Below are 23,397 nucleotides of genomic sequence, written 5' to 3' on the forward strand. Positions count from 1 at the left end.
TATATACCCAAAGGATTACAAATCATTCTATTATAAAGAAACATGAACACGTGTGTTCATTGTGGCACTGTTTACGATAGCAAAGACCTGGAACCAACCCAAATGTCCATCAATGATAGACTGGACAGGGAAAATGTGGCACATATACACCATGTAATACTATGCAGCCATAAAAAAACGATGAGTTCATGTCCTTTGTAGGAACATGGATGAATCTGGAAATCATCATTCTCAGCAAACAAACAAGAACAGAAAAACACTACATGTTCTCACTCATCGGGTGTTGAACAATGAGAACACATGGACACAGGGAGGGGAGCATCACACACTGGGGTCTGTTGGGGGGCACTAGGGGAGGGACAGCAGGGGATGGGGAGGTTGGGAAGGGATAACATGGGGAAGATATAGGTGACAGGGAGATAAAGACAACAATCTACCTTGCCATGTATGTACCTATGCAACAATCCTGCATGATCTGCACATGTACCCCAGAACCTAAAGTACAATTAAAAAAAATTTTTTTAATTAAAAAAAAATAAATCTAAGAACTGACCCAGCAAATAATAATCCATTTTATCTAGAACATGCAGAGAAGAAATGGCTCTGAATTGTCATTTATTAATCATTTTTCTGTTTTATAGTGATAACACATTAACAACTCAGCAGTAGATTGGTATTAGCATATGTGATGGTCAATACAAGTGTTACAGAGTATGGAGAATAGCAGACATATTTATGCAGTGACCCATGAAACTCTTTAATGGAGATTGGATGTTCACTGGATCTTGAGGCAATGGGAAGATGTGGGTTGACTAGTCAGAGAAGATATCCCTAATAGTGGGAAGGAAAAGGACAATGGTCCTAATAAGGGAGAATTATAGATGACAGCAGCAGCCAGATTGTCTGTCCTTCCTCAGACCGGAATGAAGCAGAGCTGGTACAAGGGTGGCACACGACCAAATGCATTGGCAATGGGGGTAATGTCAATGTCCTTTGGGTCAACCTGAGACTTCAGGTTAAAGTTCTGCAAAATGGTGGTCAGGAACAAAAACAGCTCCATGCGAGCCAGGCCCTCTCCCACACACATCCGTTTTCCTGAAAATAACAGACATAGAAGATTTTTTCCTTGAACATTATGTCATGAACAGTCACAAAAAGTATGCAGTAACTGTTTGATAAATTATTAAATAGATGGATGGATCGAAGACATAATGGCTGGAAGGATAGTTGGATACACAAAAAGACAGAAAAATGGACATACTTGCTATCTACTTAGTATCTTATTTTACTAGGCACCTTTCACTCAACAAATATTTATGGAGTATCAGCTCTATGCTACGCACTTCACTAAGTATTCCCGTGTTATAACTGCTCTTTTGACACCATAAGTTTCCATCAGTCTTTTTCTAGAAATGCACTCACAAGGAAGGGCTAAAAGGAGAAGGCTCATATACTATGTTCCTCTTTATACCTCTGGCATAATATTTAGCCAAATATTTTTTTTCCTAGTGTACTTTCAAAAGCATATGTCTAAACATGTCACACTCACTTTTAAACTTTAAACAGGCCAGGTGCACTGGCTCATAGCTATAATCCCAGCACTTTGGATGCCAAGGTGGGTGGATCATCTGAGGACAGGAGTTTGAAACCAGCCTGACAAACATTGGGAAACTCCATCTCTACTAAAAATACAAAAAATTAGTCAGGCGTGGTGGTGCAGGCCTGTAATCCCAGCTGCTCAGGAGACTGAGGCAGAAGAATCACTTGAGCCTGGGAGGTGCAGGTTGTGATAAGCTGAGTTCACACCATTGCACTTCTGTCTGGGAAACAAGAGTGAAACTCCAACTAAAAAAAAAAAAATTTAAACGACACTCATCTGTCCTATGGGATAAAGGCCAAATGGCTTGACGTGACTCTTCACATTCTGTTTCCAGTCTGATATTCTATATCGCTCCTTCCATTTTTCATGTCCACTCTCAGCTCTAGGCATATCCATTTTTCATCAATCTCCAACACACCATGAAGTTTCAAGCTTTATCTCTTGCTGTCCCATCTGTCTAGAAAGCACTACTCTTAGTCTTCCTTCAGAATTTATGTCCCATGTAATTTCCTCTTTATAATTTCTGTGATCCCTAGTCAATAGAAACTCACCCTCACTAGGTTTCCTCATCATATTCCTGCTTCCCCTGGAGCATGGATCACCTGGAATTTTATTCTCTGTGTATTTATTTTTCTATCCTGCTAAAACATGAGATCCTTAAAAGAAGGTCTCAGTTCTTGACATGTTAGTGTATACAGTGCCAGATCCAAAGCAGGGATCAAAAGCCTTAGAAAAAAATGAAAGGAACTCTATGTCCACAGACTCACCATACACTTTAGCTGTAGAGACTGAATATCCAAGATATATGATCATGAGTGGAAGGAGATCAGGTGCTCTGAAATCATTGCAAACTAGCCTTCCACATTCCCAGGGTTTTCCTAACCCTGAAATTTGTTGGCAGGTTCTGACCCCCCAGATCTACAGAAAATGTCCTGCTACTGTGGTCCATTACCTCTGTAAAAGTGCCCTGCCTTCTCTTCTTGTCCTGCGTCTGGCTCCAATGAGGCAGCTTAAGTTTCCTTCCTCTTGGGAGTGTTATGGCCTATGAATGAGCAGGAAGCAGGCAGCTTTTCCTGCTGAGCTCTCCAACATCCTGTGATTTCCCCTCTCTCAGCCCTCCTCCTACTAGACAACAATGATCTGTTTACTTGTCTACTTCTCTAAGTCAGGACTGAGCTTCTTAGGAGCCCATTCTCTGCTCTCAGGTACTTGTATCTCCAGAGCTCAGTCTAGTGAGTGAGGGACACCGCAGGGGAGATATTCAAAGTCATGGAATTAGATACCTTTCTCATGGCAGATGAGAAAAGTCTTAATGAGTGTCACTCATTAAGAGGAACTCCTGGGCAGCTCCATGATGTATCTAGAGACAGAATTAAATTAACGTACACTCTAGCCTTCTCAGTTTGAAAAACTGGATCAGCTCCCCAAAGCCCCACAAATCTGACCCAATAATGGGGATGTTCATCAGCAGGGAAATTGCATGGGCATAGGGAATGGTGCTAATGATCTGCAAAGTAATTCAGCCAAACCCCAGAGGAGGTACCATGTAAGAGTCAACAGATCCCAAAAAGGTATCATGTCCCCTGAAGGACAGATGGAAGTGAATATTACCTGTTGAAAAAGGAATGAAGTAGTCACTTTTCTTAAAGTTGCCACTCTTATCCAGAAAGTGGCCAGGGTCAAACATCTCTGGGTTAGGGAATTCTTTGTCATTATGCAGCACAGAAGTCAGTGATGTTATTATGGTAGTGCCCTGGAAATAACAAAACAGATAAACTAAGTTATAAAGAAGTTAAAGAGTGGGAAGAAGTGATGGAAATCACCTAGTTCAAGCTCTTTGATCAATAGATAAGAAAATTGAAGTCGAAAGAAAAAGTTACATTCCCAGCCAGACAGACCTAGTAAGAAGCAGGATGAATATAAGGCGAGTGGAAATGACTTTGCTAAAGTGCCTTCCAATTAACTGCATTTGAAGTCCTGAGCATTTGAGTATTCTGGGGCAGCCTTCTGAATGTCATGTTTATCATCAAGCTTGGACCCTGGTGTACATCCCCACTTGCTGCTGTATTTCATCGCTTCAGTTTTCACACATCTCACACATGGATTACTGGGGTTTTTTGTTTTTGTCTTTGTTGATTTTTTTCTGCAGAACTGTTACATGGGTATATTGTGTGATGCTGAGGTTTGGGGTACAAATAATTCCATCACCCAAGTAGAGAGCACAGTATCTAACAGGTAGTTTTTCAACCATTCCTCCCCTCAGCCCCCATCTAGTAGTCCCCAGTGTCTGTTGTTGCCATCTTTATGTCCATGAATACCAATGTTTAACTCCCCCTTATAAGTGAAACATACAATATTTGGTTTTCTGTTCCTGCATTAATTCACTTGGGATAATGGCCTCCAGCTGCATCTATGTTGCTGCAAAGGACAAAATTTCATTCCTTTTTATGGCTGCATAGTGTTTCCTGGTGTATTTGTGCCACATTTTCTTTATCTAGTACACTGTTGATGGGCATTAGGTTGATTCCAATCCCTTGCCATTGTGAATTGCACTATAATGAATATACAAGTGCATGTGTCTTTTTGGTAAAATAATTTATTTTCTTTTGGAAATATAATAGGATTGCTAGATCAAATGGTAGTTTAAGTTCTTTGAGAAACCTCCAAACTGCTTTCCACAATAGGTAAACTAATTTGCATTCCCACCAGGAGCCTATTAAGTATTCCCTTTTCTCCACAGCCTTGCCAGCATCTGTTGTTTTTTGACTTTTTAATCACAGCCATCCTGACTGATGTGAGATGGTATGTCTTTTTTGGTTTTAATTTGCATTTCTCCGATGATTAGTGATGTGAAGAGTTTTTTCATATGTTTATTGGCCACTTGTATGTCTTTTGAGACGTGTTGTTCATGTCTTTTGCCCGCTTTTTAATAGCGTTGTTTTTTGTTTGTTCAATTGTTTAATAACCTTATAGGATAGTAGACCTTTGTTGGATGCATAGCTTGCAGATATTTCCTCCCATTCTGTAGGTTGTCTGTTTACTTTGTTAATAGTTTCTTTTGTTATGCAGAAGCTCTTTTTTTTTTTTTTTTTTTTTTTTTTTGGTGGGGAGACGGAGTTTTCCTGTTGTTGCCCAGGCTGGAGTGCAATGGCGCGATCTCGGCTCACCGCAACCTCCGCCTCCTGGGTTCAAGCAATTCTCCGGCCTCAGCCTCCCGAGTAGCTGGGACTACAGGCATGCACCATCATGCCCAGCTAATTTTTGTATTTTTAGTAGAGACGGGGTTTCACCTTGTTGACCAGGGTGGTCTCGATCTCTTGACCTCGTGATCCACCCGCCTCGGCCTCCCAAAGTGCTGGGATTACAGGCTTGAGCCACCGCGCCCAGCCCGCAAAAGCTCTTTAGTTTAATTTTTAACTAAATTAACATATCAATTTTACTTAACATACTGATTTTTTTTTTTCATTGTGATTGCTTTTGAGGACTTACTCATAAATTCTTTCCCAAGGCCAATGTCCAGAATGGTGTTTCTAGGTTTTCTTCTGCAATTCTTTTAGTTCGATGTCTTAAAACTTTAATTCATCTTGAGTTCATACTTGCATATGGTGAAAGGAAGGGGTCCAGTTTTATTCTGCATATGGCTAGCCTGCCATCCCATTTATGAATAGGGAGTCTTTCCCCATTGCCCATTTTTTATCAGCTTTGTCGAAGATCAGAGGCCTGTAGGTGTGCAGCTTTATTTCTGGATTCTGTATTTTGTTCCATTGGTCTGTGTGTCTGTTTTTGTACCAATACCATGCTATTTTGGTTACTGTAACCTAATAGCATAGTTTGAAGTCTCCAGCTTTGTTCTTTTTGCTTAGGTTTGCCTTGGCTATTTGGGCTCTTTTTTGTTTCCATACGAATTTTAGAAGAAACACTGGTAGTCTGATAGGAATAGCATGGAATCTGTAATTGCTTTGGGCAGTATAGCCATTTTAACGATATTGATTCTTTCAATCCATGAGAATGAAATGTTTTTCCATTTGTGTCATCTATGATTTCTTTCAGCAGTGTTTTGTACTTTTACTTACAGAGATCTTTCACCTCCTTAGTTAGATGTATTCCTAGTCATTTAATTTTTTGTGGATGTTGTAAATAGGGTTGTGTTCTTGATTTGTCTCTCAGCTTGAATGTTACTGATATATAAAAATGCTATTGATTTTTGTACATTTATTTTGTATACTAAAACTTTACTGAAGTCATTTATCACTTCCACGGGCCCTTTTGGCAGAGTCTTTCGGGGTTTCTAGGTGTAGAAGCATATCGTCAGTGAAGAAAGATAGTTTGATTTCTTCTTTTCCTATTTGAATACTGTTTCTTTCTTTCTCTTGCTGGATTGCTCTGGCTAGGACTTCCAGATGATGGTTTTTAAATAGCAGTCTCTGCTGGCTCTTAAAGAGTCAGAACAATTTGGAATCTATTCATAGAGTTTTTCTAAATGAAGGTCTGATCTAATTGAAAATGACTTCTGAGATGATATCAACAAGTACACTAAAATCTATTGAGGAGTTTGATCACAAAAATGCTATATGTTTCTTTTAATTAAAATATATGAGGGAACTCTTCATTATAGATGAATCCAACCTAAAAAAACACAGAAGAAATGATAAAAGTAGAAAAATAATCATTTCTGTAGCCATTCATCTAGGACCATAGATTCAGGCAAGGATCATTAATTAACTTTAAAACTACTGGGTAAATTTTTGGGGAAACTAATATTCACAAGGTCTTAAAGTACTATGCCTTTTTCTTATTAACTACATATGAAAAACAGAACCCCAACAATGGAGAGACCTAGCAGACACACCCTTACAAAGTGTGGACTGCACATGTGATGCAATGGCACATATATGACATTACCTATGTAAATTTCCTGCCAAAAACACATAACTTGAATCTAATTGTCAAGAAAACTTTCACACAAAACCAGATTGAGCAATATTTTACATAACAAGAGGACTGGACTCTTCAAAACTATCAATATATTAAAGTGAAACAAACTAAAAGAAACCATTCATGACAAAGGAGGACTAACAGAACAAGATAACCAAATTAAAAGCTTGTTCCTTGACAGGACTACAGAAATTCCACCAAAAAAAAAAAAAATAACGCTAAAAGAGATATTTTAGTATAACTGGTAAACTTAAATTATAAGATATTAGATAATAATGTATTGATAATTCATTGAGTGTGAATGTTGTTATTATTATGCAGGAGAAAGTTCTTGTTCTTGGAAATTATATACTGAAGTAGTTAGGTGTTAAATGTGACAGATTAGATTACATATGTATATAGATGATGGATAAATGCAGATAAATGTATAGATTAAAATGTAGATGTATATATATTACCATATATGTATACTATATATCTATACACACATATATTCATTCTAGAAAGATGTTATGATGTAGTTGCTATATCTATAGCAACTACATCATAACATCTTTCTAGAATGAATAATCTACTCTCAATAATGTGGGAGTGGGGAGATATCATATCACTGAATATATTGATATTTCCTTTTTTGTGTGTGTTTTTTTTTTTGTTTTTTTGTTTTTGTTTTTTTTTGAGACATGGTCTTGCTCTGTCACACAGGCTGGAGTGCAGTGGAATGGCCAAGTTCAGAGCAGCCTTGACCTTTTGGACTCCAGTAATCCTCCCACTTCAGCCTCTTGAGTAGCTGGGAGTACAGGTGCATGAAACTGTGCCTGGCTAATTTTTTTATTTTTTGTAGAGGTAGGGTTTCACTATGTTGCCCAGGCTGGTCTCCAGCTCCTCGGTGCAAGTGATCCTTCCACTTTGGCCTCCCAAAGGGCTGGGATTACAAGTGTGAGCCTCCATGCCTGGCGTTTTCTTTAGCACAACATGAATATTTATGCAGAATATGATAAATAAAGAATATAAATACATTCATTCCATTCAAGTAAAGGTTTAGATAAACTAAATTACACCCAACTTAAATTGGTTTTAGCTACTCAGGCTTTTAGTATTGCATAATTGAGAATAAGATTTCTAACCCTGTATTGCAGAAAATTAAAAAATTAGATATGTGTTGTCTAGCATGGTAGCAATGAATGATCCATGGTTATTTGTATTTAAATTTAAAGTAATTATAAGTAAATAAAATTTTAAATTCTGTTCATTAGTTGCATTCATTGCACTTCAGGTGCTCAATAGGTACCTATAATGATTGCCATTCTAACTGGAGTGAGATGGTATCTCAATGTGATTTTGATTGGCATTTCTCTAACGACCAGTGATGATGTGCATTTTTTTAATTTAAATTTATTTTATTGCATTTCAGGTTTTGGGGAACATGTGAAGAACATACAAGATTGTTGCATAGGTACTCACATGGCAGTGTGATTTGCTGCCTTCCTCCTCATCACCTATATCTGGCATTTCTCCCCAATCTATCTCTCCCCAACTCCCCACCCACCACTGACCCTCCCTTATTTCCCCCCAACAGACCCAAGTGTGTAGTGCTCCCCTCCCTGTGTCCATGTGTTCTCATTGTTCAACACCCAACTATGAGTAAGAACATGCAGTGTTTGATCTTCTGCTCTTGTGTCATTTTGCTGAGAATGATGCTTTCCAGGTTCATCCATGTCCCTACAAAGGACACAAACTCATCGTTTTTGATGGCTGCATAATATTCCATGGTGTATATGTGCCACATTTTCCCTGTCCAGTCTATCATCGATGAGCATTTGGGTTGGTTCCAGGTCTTTCCTATTGTAAACAGTGCTGCAGTGAACATTCGTGTGCACGTGTCCTTATAACAGAACGATTTATAATCCTTTGGATATATACCCAGTAACGGGATTGTTGGGTCAAATGGAATTTCTATTTCTAGGTCCTTGAGGAATCGCCACACTGTCTTCCACATTGGTTGAACTAATTTACACTCCCACCAACAGTGTAAAAGTGTTCCTATTACTCCACATCCTCTCCAGCATCTGTTGTCTCTAGATTTTTTAATGATCGCCATTCTAACTGGCGTGAGATGGTATCTCAATGTAGTTTTGATTTGCATTTCTCTCATGACCACGGATGATGAGCATTTTTTCATATGTTTGTTGGCCTCATGTATTTCTTCCTTTGTAAAGTATCTGTTCATATCCTTTGCCACTTTTGAATGGGCTTGTTTTTCTCTTGTAAATGTTTTAGTTCTTTGTAAATTCTGCATATCAGCCTTTTGTCAGATGGGTAAACTGCAAAAAATTTTTCCCATTCTGTTGGTTGCCGATTCACTCTAATGACTGTTTCTTTTGCCGTGCAGAAGATGTGAAGTTTGATTAGGTGCCATTTGTCTATTTTGGATTTGTTGCCAATGCTTTTGGTGTTTTGGTCATGAAGCCCTTGCCTGTGCCTATGTCCTGAATGGTTTTGCCTAGATTTTCTCCTAGGGTTTTTAAGGTGTTAGGTCTTATGTTTAAGTCTTTAATCCATCTGGAGTTAATTTTAGTGTAATGTGTCAGGAAGGGGTCCAGTTTCTGCTTTCTGCACATGGCTAGCCAGTTTTCCCAACACCATTTATTAAACAGGGAATCTTTTCCCCATTGCTTGTTTTTGTCAGGTTTGTCAAAGATCGGATGGTTGTAGATATGTTGTGTTGCCTCTGAGGCCTCTGTTCTGTTCCATTGGTCTATATCTCTGTTTTGGCACCAGTACCATGGTGTTTTGATTACTGTAGCCTTGTAGTATAGTTTGAAGTCTGGTAGTGTGATGCCTCCAGCTTTGCTCTTTTTGCTTAGAATTGACTTTGCTATACGGGCTCTCTTTTGGTTCCATATGAAGTTTAAGGTGGTTTTTTCCAGCTCTGTGAAAAAGGTCATTGGTAGTTTGATGGGGATAGCATTGAATCTATAAATTACTTTGGGCAGTATGGCCATTTTCATGACATTGATTCTTCCTAACCATGAACATGGAACGTTTCTTCATCTGTTTGTGTCCTCTCTTATTTCATTGAACAGTGGCTTGTAGTTCTCCTTGAAGAGGTCCTTTACATTCCTTGTTAGTTGTATTCCTAGGTATTTTATTCTCTTTGTGGCAATTGTGAATGGAAGTTTGTTCTTGATTTGGCTCTCTTTAAGTCTGTTATTGGTGTATAGGAATGCATGTGATTTTCGCACATTGATTTTGTATCCTGAGACTTTGCTGAACTTGCTTATCAGTTTCAGGAGATTTTGGGCAGAGGCGATGGGGTCTTCTAGATATACAATCATGTGGTCTGCAAATAGAGACAATTTGACTTCCTGCTTTCCTGTTTGAATACCCTTTATTTCTTTTTCTTGCCTGATTGCTCTGGCTAGAACTTCCAGTACTATATTGAATAGGAGTCGTGAGAGAGGGCATCCTTGTCTAGTGCCAGATTTCAAAGGGAATGCTTCCAGTTTTTGCCCATTCAGTATGATATTGGCTGTTGGTTTGTCATAAATAGCATTTATTATTTTGAGATACGTTCCATCCATACCTAGCTTATTGAGGGTTTATAGCATAAAGCGCTGTTGAATTTTGTCAAAGGCCTTCTCTGCATGAATTGAGATAATCATGTGATTTTTGTCTTTGGTTCTGCTTATGTGGTGAATTACGTCTATAGACTTCTATGTTGAACCAGCCTTGCATCCCTGGGATGAAGCCTACTTGATCATGGTGGATAAGCTTTTTGATATGCTGTTGCAATCGGCTTGCCAGTATTTTATTGAAGATTTTTGCATCTATGTTCATCATGGATATTGGCCTGAAGTTTTCTTTTCTTGTTGAGTCTCTGCTGGGTTTTGGTATCAGGATGATGTTGGTCTCATAAAATTATTTGGGAAGGATTCCCTCTTTTTGGATTGTTTGGAATAGTTTCATGAGGAATGGTACCAGCTCCTCTTTGTATGTCTGGTAGAATTCAGCTGTGAACCCGTCTGGATCTGGGCTTTTTGGGGGTAGTAGGCTCTTAATTCCTGCCTCAACTTCAGACCTTGTTATGGGTCTGTTTAGGGTTTCGGCTTCTTCCTGGTTTAGGCTTGGGAGGAGGCAAGTGTCCAGGAATTTATCCATTTTTTCCAGGTTTACTAGTTTATGTGCATAGAGTTGTTTGTAATAATCTCTGATGATGGTTTGAATTTCTGTGGATTCTGTGGTGGTATCCCCTTTATCATTTCTTATTGCATCAATTTGGTTATTCTATCTTTTCTTTTTTATTCATTTGGCTAGTGGTCTGTCTATTTTGTTGATCTTTTCAAAAAAACCAGCTCCCGGATTTATTGATTTTTTGAAGGGATTTTTGTGTCTCTATCTCCTTCAGTTCTGCCCTGATCTTAGCTATTTATTGTCTTCTGCTAGGTTTTGAGTTTTTTGGTTTTTTTTTTTTATCTTGCTCCTCTAGCTCTTTCAATTTTGACGATAGGGTGTCAATTTTAGATCTCTCCTTTTTTGTCATGTGGGCACTTATTGCTATATATTTTCCTCTAGAGACTGCTTTAAATGTGTCCCAGAGATTCTGGTATGTTGTGTCTTCATTCTCACTGGTTTCAAAGAACATCTTTATTTCTGCCTTCATTTCATTGTTTATCCAGTCAACATTCAAGAGCAAGTTGTTCAGTTTCCATGAAGCTGTGCAGTTCTGAGTTAGTTTTTGAATTCTGAGTTCTAACTTGATCGCACTGTGGTCTGAGAGATTGTTTGTTATGATTTCCGTTCTTTTGCATTTGCTGAGGAGTGATTTACTCCCAATTATGTGGTCAATTTTAGAGTAGGTGTGATGTGGTGCTGAGAAGAATGTATATTCTGTGAATTTGGGGTGGGGAGTTCTGTAAATGTCTGTTAGGTTTGCTTGGTCCAGGTCCGAGTTCAAGTCCTGGATAGCCTTGTTAATTTTCTGTCTTGTTGATCTGACTAATATTGACAATAGGATGTTAAAGTCTCCCACTATAATTGTGTGGGAGTCTAAGTCTCTTTGTAAGTCATTAAGAACTTACCTTATGTATCTGGGTGCTCCTGTATTGGGTGCGTATATATTTAGGATCATTAGCTCTTCTTGTTGCATTGATCCTTTTACCATTATGTAATGTCCTTCCTTGTCTTTTTTGATCTTTGTTGCTTTAAAGTCTATTTTATCAGAGATAAGAATTGCAACTCCTGCTTTTTTTTGGCTCTCAATTTGCTCGGTAAATCTTCTTCCATCGCTTTATTTTGAGCCATTTTGTATCCTTGCATGTGAGATGGGTTTCCTGGATATAGCACACTGATGGATTTTGACTTTTTATCCAATTTGCCAGTCTGTGTCTTTTGATTGGGACATTTAGCCCATTTACATTTAGGAGTAATACTGTTATGTGTGAATTTGATACTGCCATTTTGGTGCTAGCTGGCTGTTTTGCCCATTAGTTGATGCTGATTCTTCATTGTGTTGATGCTCTTTACCATTTGGCATGTTTTTGGAGTGGCTGGTACTGGTTGTTCCTTTATATATGTAGAGCCTCTTTCAGGAGCTCTTGTAAAGCAGGCCTGGTGGTGATGAAATCTCTGAGTACTTGCTTGTTCACAAAGGATTTTATTTTTCCTTCACTTATGAAGCTTAGTTTGGCTGGATAGGAGATTCTGGGTTGAAAGTTCTTTTCTTTAAGGATGTTGAATATTGGCCCCACTCTCTTCTGGCTTGTAGGGTTTCTGCTGAGAGATCTGCTGTGAGTCTGATGGGCTTCCCTCTATGGGTAACCTGACCTTTCTCTCTGGCTGCTCTTAGTATTTTCTCCTTCATTTCAACCCTGGTGAATCTGACGATTACATGCTTTCGGGTTGCTCTTCTTGACGAATATCTTTGTGGTGTTCTCTGTATTTCCTGGACTTGAATATGGGCCTGCCTTGCTAGGTTGGGGAATTATTCCTGGATAATATCCTAAAGAGTATTTTCCAGCTTGGATTCATTCTCTTCATTGCATTCCGGTACACCTATCAAACGTAGATTAGGTCTTTTCACATAGTCCCACATTTCTTGGAGACTTTGTTCATTCCTTTTTACCATTTTTTCTGTAATCTTGCCTTCTCGTTTTATTTCATTGAGTTCATTTTCAACCTCTGATATCCTTTCTTCTGCTTGGTCAACTCAGCTGTTGAAACTTGTGCATGCTTCGCAAAGTTCTCGTATTGTGTTTTTCAACTCCATCGATTCACTTATATTCCTTTCTAATTTGTCCATTCTCGTTAACATTTTGTCAAATCTTTTTTCAAGGTTCTTAGTTTCTTTGCATTGGGTTATAACATGTTCTTTTAGTTCACAGAAGTTTCCTACTACCCACCTTCTGAAGTCTGATTCTGTCATTTCATCACACTCGTTCTCCATCCAACCTTGTTCCCTTGCTGGTGAGGAGTTGTGATCCCTTGTAGGAAGAGAGGTGTTCTGGTTTCGGGTGTTTTCATCCTTTTTTGCCCTGGTTTCTTCCCATCTTTATGGATTTATCTTCCTGTCATCTTTGTAGTTGCTGACTTTCAGATTGTTGACTTTCAGATTGGGTCTCTGAGTGGACGTTCTCTTTGTTGATGATGAAGTTATTTCTGTTTCTTAGTTTTCCTTCTAACAGTCTGGCCCCTCTGCTGTATGTCTGCTGAGGTCCACTCTAGGCCCTGCTTGCCTAGGGATCACCTACAGCAGCTGCAGAGCAGTAAGGGTTGCTACCAGTTTCTTCTTCTGCTATCTTTGTCCCAGACGGATACCCGCCTAGTGTCAATCTGATCTCTCTTTTATGAGGTGTCTTTTTGGATATATAGGGGTCAGGTAGCTGCTTGAGGAGACAGTCTGTCCTTTATAGGAGCTCAAGTGCTGGGCTGTGAGCTCCGTTGTTCATTCAGAGCTGCTGGGCAGGTACGTTTAGGTCTGCTGCTGCATAACCCATAAACCGCTTTTTGTTCCCAGGTGCTCTGTCCCAGGGAGCTTTATTTATGATTTTCCGTTATTCTGCTGCCTTTTTTTTTTTTTCAGGGCTGCCCTGCCAAACAAGGAGGCAGCCTGGTTACAGTCTGCCTGCAGAGGCTTTGCTGAGCTGCTGTGGGCTCTGCCCAGCTGCCATGTGAACTTGCCTGCAGTCTTGTTTATATGGGTGTAGTTAGAACTGCCTCAGCAATGGTGACCTGCCTGTGTATTGGGGAACTCTCTCTGTAATGGCAGACTGCCTTGGCAATGGTGGGTTGCCTTAGCAATGACAGGCAGCCTCAGCAATGGCATTCCTGTGGTGGAGTGCCTCGATAATGGTGGACGCCCTTCCCCCACAGAGCTGGATCATCCCAAGTTCAGCTGTGCTTGCTGTGAAACTCTCAATCCAGAGAGTTTCTGATTTCTGTTCTTTTGTGGGAGTGGGACCGAGCCTGATCTCCTGGCTCCCTGTCTCCAAACCTTTATTTTCTTTTTATAGTTGAATAGTCGAATCTATCCCTGTTGCCTGTTGAAACGGCGCTGGCATCTGTTTGATTTCCTGTGCCGCGACTCACTGTGCCAGCTTAAACAACGGAGCTGGGATTCACGGCGCTTTTTTTTTCCCAGGAATTTCCTGGCCTGGCTTCCTGTTCAGTCCCCTATTTAATCAGATGAATGGACGACTTCCCGGGTCTCCAATCACCAGCCAAAAGGGCACCTGGACCAGTGTATTTTATATGGAGAACTGCCGGCCGGGGCGCCCACAGAGCAGACGCACAGGGCAAAGCAGCTGCACTGACCAAAAGAACCGCGCTGGCCACAACAGCCATGCTTGCAACCCATGGGGCACTTCTGCCTGGGAATCTCCTGGTCCGTGGGCAATAAAATTTCGGCGTCCACTCACCCTCTGTGCTTTCTCTGGGAGCTGCAACTCTGAGCTGTTCCTAAACAGCCATCTTAGATCTTCCCTCGATGTGCATTTTTTCATATGTTTCTTGGCCTCATAAATGTCTTCTTTTGAAAAGTGTCTGTTCATATCCTTGGTCCACTTTTGAATGAGTTTGGTTTTTTCTTGTAAATCTTTTATAGTTCTTTGTAAATTCTGGATATCAGCTCTTTGTCAGATGGATAGATTGCAAATTTTTTTTCCTATTCTGTTGGTAGCCAGGTTACTCTATGATTATTTCTTTGCTGCGCAAAAACTCTGGAGTTTAATTAGATCCCATTTGTCTATTTTGGCTTTTGTTGCCAATATTTTTGGTGTTTTAGTCATGAAGTCCCTGCCTATGCCTATGTCTTGAATGGTTTTGCATAGGTTTTCTTCTAGGGTTTTTATGGTGTTAGGTCTTATGTTTAAGTCTTTAAGCCATCTGGAGTTAATTTTAGTGTAAGGTGTCAGGAAGGGGTCCAGTTTCTGCTTTCTGCACATGGCTAGCCAGCTTTCCAAACACCATTTATTTAACAGGGAATCCTTTCCCCATTGCTTGTTTTTGTCAGGTTTGTCAAAGATCGGATGGTTGTAGATATGTGGTGTTGTCTCCGAGGCCTCTATTCTGTACCATTTGTCTATATTTCTGTTTTGGTACTAGTACCATGCTGTTTTGATTACTGTAGCCTTGTAGTATAATTTGAAGTCAGGTAGTGTGATGCCTCCAGCTTTGTTCTTTTTGCTTAAGATTGTCTTGGCTATGCAGGCTCTCTTTTGGTTCCATATGGAGTTTAAGATGGTTTTTTTCCAGTTCTGTGAAGATCATAGGCATCTTGATGGGGATAGTGTTGAATCTATAAATTACTTTGGGTACTACGGCCATTTTCATGATATTAATTCTTCCTAACCATGAGGATGGAATGTTTTTCCATCTGTTTGTGCCCTCTCTTATTTTCTAGAGCAGTGGGTTGCAGTTCTCCTTGAAGAGGTCCTTTGTTTCCTTTGTTAGTTGTATTCCTAGGTATTTTATTCTCTTTGTAGCAATTGTGAATGGGAGTTAGCTCTTGATTTGGCTCTCTGTTTGTTATTGGTGTATAGGAATGCTTGTGATTTTTGCACATTGATTTTGTATCCTGAGACTTTGCTGAAGTTGCTTATCAGTTTAAGCAGATTTTGGACTGAGACGATGGGGTCTTCTAAATATACAGTCATGTTGTCTGCAAATAGAGACCATCTGACTTCCTCCTTTCCTAATTGAATAGTCTTTATATCTTTTTCTTGCCTGATTGCTATGGTGCATTTTTTCATATGTCATAACTGGCACTTAACCAAAACTTATGAGTCACTCCAAAGACAGAGCTAAGTGAGCACAAGAATAGAGAAGGGAGAAAAGATTATAAAAATAAACACAGTAGGGAACATTACCTTCCTCATTTTATGAAGCCAACATTTCCTCAATATCAGAAATCTGAATTTTGAAGAAGAAAAATTGCAAACCAATGTCTCTTATAAATGTAAATTCAAACATCCTGAAAAAATATAGCAAATAAAACCCAGCTGTCTATGTCTCTCTGTGTGCATTTGTGTGTATTTTAATTAACATATTATATGTATATGTGTATATATACAGGCAGACCAAAATATATGGCCATATTAATTGATGCAGAGACTCCATTTGATCAAATTCTATACATATTCATGACCAAAAAAATCGTCAAAAGAGAAGAAGGCAATCTTCTCTAATCTGATTTTTTAGTGGCAAAATATACATAAAACATCATTCTCACTGGTGAGATGTTAAACCTCCACCCATCCGGAACATCATATATGAAACAAGGATGCTGACTATCATTATTTATTCAACACTGCCCTAACCAGTGAAATAAAGCAATACAGAGAAAATTGAGTTATAAGAATTAAAAAATAAGAAATAATTATTAAAGTAGATCACAGAATACATAGGAATTACAAATAGATTTACAAACAAAAAATTAGCAATACTAACTAAATGTGCTTGATGTAAGGTCATCAAAATAATAAAGTCAATTACATTTCTGTATACCAGAAACAAAGAAATGGAAAGGCATTTTTTTAAAGTATACTATTTAAAAGTCAGATGCAGTGGCACATATCTCTAATCCCAGCTATTCAGGATGATGAGGTGGGAGGATTGCTTCAGCCCTGGAGCTCAATCTAGGCAACATAGCAAGAATCCGTTTTGAAAATATAGTTCTTTAAATATTATATATGTTTATTTCATATATATATATTTATATTATATATTATATATACAACTTACAATTACATCAAAAGTATCATTTATTTCAGAAAAAAATACATGTGAAAGCCACTGAACTGAAAACAAAACATTATTGACAAAATAGAAGAAAGCCCAAATAAATTAAGAGCATAATCATATCCATGAATTGAGAGATTCAACATGTCAGGACTTCAATTATTTATAAATTGATCTGAAGATTTTAATGTCACCATGATAAAAATCCCAGCACAGTGTTTTGGGAAATTGACAAAATGATACTTTAAACATTTATTTGGAAATGTAAAAACCTGAGAATAGCCACAAAAAAAGTTATTAAAGCAGCAGAACAAATTTGGAAGACCATACACTGCCAGATACCAAGACCTGTTATAAACCTTCATAGGCCCAAATTGGAATGGAAACAGCAGAGTCCATCAAGCTGCCCCAAATATGACTTTCACACTTCTCTCATTGTGTGTTGTTAGGGGATTGGGACCATACTATGAATTTGGGGACTTCAAGAGCATGGAGGTGTAGTGCAGGAGAAACAAGCTTACCTTGGGGATGAGGTAGTTTCTGAATTTAACATCACAGGTCACTGCATGGGGCAGGTTGGTAGGAATGAGGTCAATGTACCTCTGGATCTCATGCACCACAGCATCTGTGTAGGGCATGTGGCTCCTGTCCTGCATGCAAGGGCTCCGGTTTCTGCCAACCACACGTTCAATCTCTTCCTGGACTTTAGCTGATAAGACACAAGTAAGAAATGATGGAAAAGGAGAAAAATGGCATATTTGTTGTAGAAATTCAGGTTACGTGAAGCATAATGAAGGGGTCCCAACATCACTATTAAATTATAGGACTGAAAGTACACCTAGACTTAGGAAATTATTACATTATAGATACATCTAACTCTCCTACAAGCTAAGAATTAAGATAAATCTGTAAACACCTACATATTAGCATACAGGATCAGTACAAATATAAATAGTACATTATAATCTCAAGAAATTACTGTCTTTGCAGAAAGAAAAAAATCAAATTAGTGTTTTATGAGAATAATATATAAAGTTTTAAAACCATACATATAGATCTACTAACAGATCAAAACAAGTAAAAAAAAAAACAAAAAAACAAGTAACCAATCAACTTCTCTTTGTTCTTGATGTCTTCCCTTACACCTCCATTATTCATCTGATGTATTCTAAGGCATTTGTTTTCTATGCCTGGTATCCAGCAGCCTCCCTGACACTTCCATCCTCCTACATGAGATCTCCTAATGCTTGCAGCCCATGACTGTCTCTGACTTGGTTTCAGACATTTGGGTGGAAAATATCCTCCAGTATCTTTCTAAAAAAATAAACACAGAGGGTACAATTTTTTTGCCAACCTGCAGGTCTGAAAATATTATCTATAAATACACAAGATAACAGCTGCTCTTGAGAATTCTAATGCCATTTTGATTCCTGATCCTTTATATGTGACCTAATTTATCTCTGAATGTTTTTATGACTTTCCCTTTAACTCTGATGTTCTAAAATTCCATGGCCTGGTGTCTTGGATGAATATTTTCATTTCATTTACTTTGCTGGACATTTGGTAAAAATTTTCTATCTAAATGGTGAAAAATTGAGGTCTTTTCACTGATGCTACTACTTGTTCTCCAGAGTTTACATCTGGCTGCTGAATTTTAGGAACAAGATGGAGAAAGGAGCCAAAGGCCTTAGAATTCAAGTGGACTCTTCCTTAACCCCTCACTCTTTCCCTGTCTCTGTCTGTTTTCCATGAGTGAGCCTCTTAGGTTCGGTTTCTCTAGAGAGTGAACCTCCCTTTTCTGTGGGGAAAAACAATTAATCGACAAATGGAGTTGTGGAGAGAATGTAAACAGGGAGAATTTTCTGTTTTCTGCATCATTCTACCTCTATGTTCTTTGGGTCTTTGTTCTTTTGAATACTCAGCCTTATAGGGACTATAGCAACACAAATTCTTATGACCCTTAGGTTGCAACTTCAATCTCCCTGCCAAATTGGTTATCAGCCTTCTACCTGCTCTGTGTGTCTCAGAAGTTTAATACAGACTTGACGGTTGTTTCCTGTAGTCCTGTATTCCAACTTTAACAGGAACAATTCTCATTTGTAATAAATTTATCATCATTTCAATGTGACTCTGACCCCAGAAAAACAAGCGTGGTTAATATGCTAGGTGGAACCAGAATCTGCTTATAGATAAATAAATACAAAATTTGAAGAAAAAGAGTTGCTTGTAAAGATAAAACTATTGACCCTAAGAAAAAATATTAACAAGCACCATTTTTCTAGATGCAGATTTTGATAATGAAATTCCCTTAGGCACATTTTGTGCTTAAATAGCATATACCATTACTATAAACCTAAGCATTTAAAATACTTGCCAGACTATGCAGATTTTCTCAGGCTATCTCATCAAATTTCTAGAATATTCACTATACACTTCAATAAATAGTACTTCTCAAAGAATTAAAAATAGAACTACCCTTTGATCCAGCAATCCCACTACTGGGTATCTATTCAAAATAAAATAAATCATTTTATCAAAAAGACATCTGCATTCATATTTTTACTGCAGTACTATTCACAAAGGCAAATTCATAAAATCAACCTAAGCATCCATCAACAGATGACTGGATTAAAATCATATGTGTGCAGTGTAAAAATCTGCATCTAGTAGTCTATGGTGTGTCTCACACACACACACACCATGCATATAAAAGAATAAAATCATGTCTTTTGTAGCAACATGGATGGAAATGGAGGACATTATCCTAAGTGAAAAGGCTCAAAATAGAAAAGCAAAAACCACATGTTCTCTCTTATCAGTGGGAGCTAAGCAATGAGTACACAGAGACATACAGAGTGGAATAATAGACACTGGAGATTCCAAAAGACGGGAGGTGAGGAGGGAGGTAAGGGATGAAATGCTACCTAGTGGGTACAATGTACACTACTCAAGCAATGGTTACACTAAAAACCCAGACTTCACTACTATGAAATATATTCATGAACACAATTGCACTTGTACCCCTAAGTCTATAGAAATAGAAATATACCAGCCAGGCACAGTGGCTCATTCCTGTAATTCCAGCACTTTGGGAGGCTAAGCAGGCAGATCAGGAGGTCAAGAGTTCGAGACCAGCCTGGCCAGCATCATGAAACCCCATCTGTACTAAAAATACAAAAATTAGTTGGGCATGGTGGCACACACCAGTAGTCCCAGCTACTTGGGAGGCTGAGGCAGGAGAATCACTTGAATCCGGCAGGCGGGGGTTGTAGTGAGCCGAGATCTAGCCACTGCACACCAGCCTGGGTGACAGAGCTAGACTCCATGTCAAAAAAAAATGCATACCTATCTCTCAAAGTGGTCTGTTCTACTGGAAAATTGAATTTTGTAAACATGCCTTTTAGTGAAATAAAATTTCTATTCATTTCAAAAATGAAACCACAACAAAGTGGTCTGTTCTTAAGAAAACCAACATACAATCCTAGACCAATTTGTGATGTCTGTGCCTGTTACAAATCCTCTCCAATGAAATCTAGACACTTTATTCAGAGTAATTTGTCACTAAAATCCAGTGCTTTGCAACTTTTGCTGCTGATCACACTCTTTTCACTTCTCTTAGTCACTCTTCCTACTGTGAAAATTTGTCTCATTCTTATCCCTTCATCATATTTAGACAACTTACAGCCAATGGCATGGAAATTTCAATAATGAAGCTTCTCTAAGAGAAACAAGATGGAGAGCAATAGCAGTGTCTTTCCAACAACATTTCTGAAAATCACCCTGCTTACCATACATCATCATACCTGTGACCTCTGGGTACTTCAGCAGGAGCAGGAGTCCAAATCTCAAAGTGGTGCTTGTTGTCTCTGTTCCAGCTCCAAACACATCAGTTACAGTGGCTATCAAGTTTTCAGTAGTAAATTCAGACTGTTGATTGTGCTTTTCCTAAAAATTATTTCATCATTTAATTATTTGATAGTTTGCCAGCATATTAAATTCCAAAATATATCAGGTTGTTCTAAAGATAGGGAAATTTGGCAACTAGAGAGGGGAGTATTAAAACTACAACAACTGCACAATGTGGCAGAGAATGTAAAATACTTCATTTTCCATTCCCGCTTATCCATGGCTTGCCTAAAAATTACATTTCCCAGTATCTCTTGGAACTGTTTTAGTCATGTAACGTATTTCCTGTCTATGATATATAAGCAGGAACCTGCTGATGGTACTTTCTCTTTCTCCTTTTTACTTAAAACACATATACGAAGGTAGAAGTGGTATAGACATCACCTTGGAACTACACTGAGATACCATCTCACGCCGGTTAGAATGGCGATCATTAAAAAAGCTGGAGACAACAGATGCTGGAGAGGATGTGGAGAAATAGGAACACTTTTGCACTGTTGGTGGGAGTGTAAATTAGTTCAACCATTGTGGAAGACAGTGTGGTGATTCCTCAAGGACCTAGAAATAGAAATTCCATTTGACCCAGCAATCCCATTACTGGGTATATATCCAAAGGATTACAAATCGTTCTACTATAAGGACACGTGTACACGAATGTTCATTGCAGCACTGTTTACAATAGCAAAGACCTGGAACCAACCCAAATGCCCATCAACGATAGACTGGATAGGGAAAATGTGGCACATATACACCATGGAATATTATGCAGCCATCAAAAACGATGAGTTTGGGTCCTTTGTAGGGACATGGATGAACCTGGAAACCATCATTCTCAGCAAACTGACAGAAGAGCAGAAGATCAAACACCGCATGTTCACACTCATAGGCGGGTGTTGAACAATGAGAACACATGGACACAGGGAGGGGAGCACTACACACTGGGGTCAGTTGGGGGGAAATAGGGGAGGGAGGGTGGGGGGTGGGAAGCTGGGGAGAGATAGCAAGGGGAGAAATGCCAGATGTAGGTAATGGGGAGGAAGGCAGCAAATCACACTGCCACGTGTGTTCCTATGCAACAATTTTGCATGTTCTTCACATGTACCCCAAAACCTAAAATGCAATAAAATAAATAAATGCGAAAAAAAAAAAAAGAATCATAACAAGGCCAGCTGTGGTGGCTCATGCCTGTAATCTCAACACTTTGGGATGCCAAGGCACGAGGATCACTTGAGCCCAGGAGTTTGACACCAGCCTGGGCACAAGTGAGACCCTCCGTCTCTAAAAAAAATTTTTTAATTGGCCTGTTGTGGTGGCCCATGTCTGTAATCCTAGCAGTTTGGGAGGCTGAGACAGGTAGGTCATCTGGAGGCAGGAGTTCAAGACCAGCCTGGGCAACATGGTGAAACCTCATCTCTAATAAAAACACAAAAATTACCCGAGTGTGAGGGCATGTGCCTGTAATCTCAGCTACTCAGGAAGCTGAGGTATGAGAATCACTTGAACCCAGGAGGCGGAGGTTGCAGTGAGCCAAGATTGCATCACTGCACTCACTCCATCCTGGGTGATAGAGTGAGACTCCTTTTTATAAAAAAAAAAAAAATTAACCAAGTAAATGGCACATATCTGTGGTTCCGGCTACATGGGAGGCTGATACAGAGAATCACATGGGCCCAGGAAGTCAAGGCTGCAGTGAACCATGTTCATACCACTGCACTCCAGCTTGGATGACAATGAGAGATCCTGTCTCAAAAAAAATAATGAAGATGAAGGTTCATGTTCTAAGTGGGGATCAAGAATGGCAGCCACCTGGTTCTAGGATGCTTCAGAGCTCCAGTACTATTTCTGCACTGCCCAACATGACACCCTGTAAGTGAAATAAATCAATACATTATTTGTTTAAGCCATGTTAATTGGTTTTTTCTTGTTTGTATACACACAATTTTCATTGATAGAAATGGAAATAAGTAAATTAGGGACAAAAATACATTATAAGTCAGAATCAAAGATTTGCAATTCTCAGTATCGCAATAGCAACATTGCAGAATAGGAGGCTCCAGTCTCTCCTTACACCCAAGGATATACGAAATAAACATCTATTCACAGATCAATTTTCTCTGAGAGAAAGTCTGAAACAAGTTGAAAGACTTCTATGTACTGAGCAACAAAGAAAATATCCACATACTGGCAAGAAAAGGCTACAGCACCAACCTGACCCAGGCACTACACCATACAACTGAGAAAGAATCCCCAACACCCAGCTTCTCCCTGGGGAAATGAGGGTTTAGACTACATATTAACATCCTAACTCTAAGATTCCCCACAGCTATGCACTTAACTTGCCAAATCTGGGAGCAGAGGGGACTAAGTATACAGGAGTCTCTCTCTAGACCACAGAAAAAAGTACCAGTATTATGTTGGTTCACAAGCACTTCCAGAGATTTTATTCTCTGGGATCAGAGAAGAGAAAGGGATAAAACTCAAAAGTCCAAGTTTCTTCCTAGACGAGACTTAGTAGCATGTTCTGCAAACAGCTGCTGCTGACAGTGGAACTTCTAACTAGCCTCAACATAAAAAAGGCCATATATGACAAGTGCACAGCTAACCTTATACTCAGTAGTGGAAATTTGAAGGAAAGAGATCAGGGAAAAGATATAGATGCCCACTCTCACTACTTTAATTCAACATAGTACAGGAAGTACTAGCCAGAGCAGTTAGACAAG

At 39.0% G+C, this 23,397-nt stretch overlaps 1 protein-coding gene across 3 annotated transcripts in view; it reads right to left on the reverse strand.

Annotated features, from left to right (window-relative positions):
• Positions 1 to 552: 552 nt before the first annotated feature.
• LOC116528427 (cytochrome P450 2C18) overlaps positions 553 to 23,397 on the reverse strand; it is a 104,777-nt gene continuing 81,932 nt past the window's right edge. For all 3 annotated transcript variants that reach the window (XM_032245656.1, XM_032245657.1, XM_032245655.1), the window contains 4 exons: positions 20,575 to 20,716; positions 17,293 to 17,480; positions 3,212 to 3,353; positions 553 to 1,095 (listed from right to left, as the gene is read on the reverse strand). In XM_032245656.1, the coding sequence (XP_032101547.1) occupies positions 914 to 1,095; positions 3,212 to 3,353; positions 17,293 to 17,480; positions 20,575 to 20,716 (654 nt within the window). In that variant the 3' untranslated portion in view covers positions 553 to 913. The remainder of the gene's footprint in view (positions 1,096 to 3,211; positions 3,354 to 17,292; positions 17,481 to 20,574; positions 20,717 to 23,397) is intronic.

Source organism: Sapajus apella, unplaced genomic scaffold, assembly GCF_009761245.1.
Source record: "Sapajus apella isolate SASKATOON/1434 unplaced genomic scaffold, GSC_monkey_1.0 scaffold58, whole genome shotgun sequence".
In the NCBI taxonomy this organism is placed as follows: Eukaryota; Metazoa; Chordata; class Mammalia; order Primates; family Cebidae; genus Sapajus; species Sapajus apella.